Below are 2,737 nucleotides of genomic sequence, written 5' to 3' on the forward strand. Positions count from 1 at the left end.
TCCCACGGCTGAAAGGGCGAGCATGTATGGTGGGACGGGGATTCGAACCCGCGATCCTCAGATTGCGAGTCGAGTACCCTAACCACCTGACCATGCCGGGCCCCATAGAGAGATAATTTACACAGAAAAGCAACACAGTGAATATTAGTAAGTTATCCAAAATAACTAATTTTTTTCATGACACAAGAACTACCGTGTCATTAGTAACGAAAAACAGACAGAGTATTTTAGTGCTAACAATCAAACACGGACAACAATTTTCCACTACAAGTTCGATATGTCTGTCTATTAATATTATGACTTAAATAACTCCGACTTTGTGTCCAATAAAATAGCCAACTTTATAACTTGTTACCGAATCTATTTTTCAGACATTTATATTTTCCTAGTAGGATAGACATCTGAACAGGAATTTATGTACATCCTCATGATTATTTTAAAACAAGCCCCCGGTGGCACAGCGGTATGTCTGCGGACTTACAACGCTAGTATCCGAGTTTCGATACCCGTGGTGGGCAGAGCACATATAGCCCATTGTGTAGTTTTGTGCTTAATTACAAACAATCAATTTTAAAACAACATTACTATAGAAAGCTCCTTGATCTTAAATGATTGTAAACGTAAATGAAGTCCCAAAAAATCGTACCTAAAAAAATATTGTTATGTATCTGCTTGTTTGTTAATTTCCGGTAGAAATTCTTTCCGAAAAACTTCAGCGATACAAATCCTTTCTTGATTAAAATAGTTTATTCTTTCTCGATACAAACTTGGTAAGACACAGAATTAACACAGTCAATACGTTTCTCGTCTTTTTAAACTTAACAACTTTTATAATACACGCTATAAATCACAGTGATTCACAAGTTCGATAATATCGCTCTATGCGACGACTGCAAAACACACATAATTTACGGCTCACCGTCACTGCTGTTCGGTTGACTCAATTATCTACATATCTCTGGCTTTCTTTGCCAGGCCTATATATTAAAAAAGAGGGCATCTCGATCAGACTAGAGTTGCCAGCAAATTCACGATCCTTCGAGAAACTCCAGCGCGCATGTTCCCAGTGTCACGTGACTTCCGCTGTCGTAACACTGCCCCGTCCTTAGTATTGTTTGAGTTTGAGTTAATTTGTTTGATTTTGCCTTGCCGACTTTCACTAAGCTACACTTCTCTGTTTCCAGCCATTTTGGTTCTGAGTTTAAAAAAACTGGTCTGTTGAGTTCACCTGTTAAATACAGCTCACGCAAATAAATGTTTCAAATAAATAACATTAAAATTTCTTATATAGATATAGTTTTCTTAAAATATATTTCCATAGTTAACATACGGCCAGTAATAGAATACACTTGCCCAGTTGTTATAAGGTAAAAGTCATATACTCATCATTGAAATAAGTGACAAACCTATCTATGTCAATGTTTTTCAGACTAATAAGATGCCGAGTCTGTCGTCTGATACTCAGAAAAAAGGGGTCTCTCCGATCGCAGAGTTCTATCGCGGAAAAAATGTCTTCATTACCGGAGCAACCGGTTTCATTGGAAAGGTAGGATCTTTCTTCTAATTTGTGTTATCTATTATATCTCAGTTCGAAGGTAGTTTAATGCACAATAAGCTATCTACACTCTGTCCACCGCAGGGAATTGAACCCTGGATTTAGTATTCTAAGTCCGGAGACTTATCGCTGACCACCGAGAGACTAGTGTGGAAGAAAAAATATATATTTCTTTTTTATTACGGATTGGATAAATTTAAATACTTCTAAGTAATATGTTTTCTGTCTTTCTTTTTCTCTCTCTCACACAAACATATATACTAGATGTACTTCCGCAAGGTCCCCGAAAGTGTTCTGTTTGTAGCGTAAATAAAACCAAAATTAAGAGTAACAAATATTTTTATTTATTGCTTTTGAAGTTCATATCTCATACTGTGTTGTAGCCTACAGAGGGAATAATTCTTCTCGTGATTCATGGTATGCGCACGTTTTACTGGCATCACGACAGTACAAATTGCAACGTAATTTCACTGTCTACTGACTGACTGACAGACAACACACTACTATACAGTAATGCGAGTAGTTAAAATAGATGACCCCTTCAGGAAAATTATAGTAACCCGCTATTTATATTACAAATATTTATGACTAAATTAAAAATTTCTAGAGTAAAATTAAAAATTTGAGAAGGTATTATATATTAAATCAAATTTATTGATACCATTTATTCCATTATCTTTTTAAACAATATATTATTTGTACACTGGTCAGTCTAAGATAAAAAAAATAGAGTACTTCCTTTTACATCTACCTCATTTGGACGCTTTGTACATAATTATTCACACTTAACGAAACTCAATACCGCCCACTTAGCCACTGCGTGTACGTAATGTTATGGTAGTAGATGGCGCTACTGATTATAGTGCATTGTAAAAAGTGCCGCGTGTTTACCGCGTTTGTTTATATATATTGTTACGACAGCGGAAGTCACGTGACCCTAGTAACATGTCATGAGATTCTAGAAGGATCGGGGAACATTACGAATAATCCAGTATTTTCTAGGCGCCCTCTATTCTTGTATATAAGTGTGCCAGATAAAGCGAGACAATTAACCACGATGGACTACCATTCGACTTCTCGCCGCGGGACACGGCTAACTTCATCCGCTACTACAAACCTCAAGCCTGAGTATTCCCTGAACGCACCCGACATCTACGGAAGGGAGACATACTCCTCCAACCC

General features: G+C 36.9%; 1 protein-coding gene across 1 annotated transcript in view; it reads left to right on the forward strand.

The window, feature by feature from the left end:
• The window catches only part of LOC106463072 (putative fatty acyl-CoA reductase CG5065), a 31,628-nt gene that overhangs the window by 5,158 nt on the left and 23,733 nt on the right, over window positions 1–2,737 (forward strand). Inside the window, exon 2 of the mRNA XM_013923043.2 lies at window positions 1,430–1,546. Within this exon, the coding sequence (XP_013778497.2) occupies window positions 1,439–1,546 (108 nt within the window). The 5' untranslated portion in view covers window positions 1,430–1,438. The remainder of the gene's footprint in view (window positions 1–1,429; window positions 1,547–2,737) is intronic.

The sequence above is a fragment of the Limulus polyphemus genome, unplaced genomic scaffold (assembly GCF_000517525.1).
Source record: "Limulus polyphemus unplaced genomic scaffold, Limulus_polyphemus-2.1.2 Scaffold1317, whole genome shotgun sequence".
NCBI lineage: Eukaryota > Metazoa > Arthropoda > Merostomata > Xiphosura > Limulidae > Limulus > Limulus polyphemus.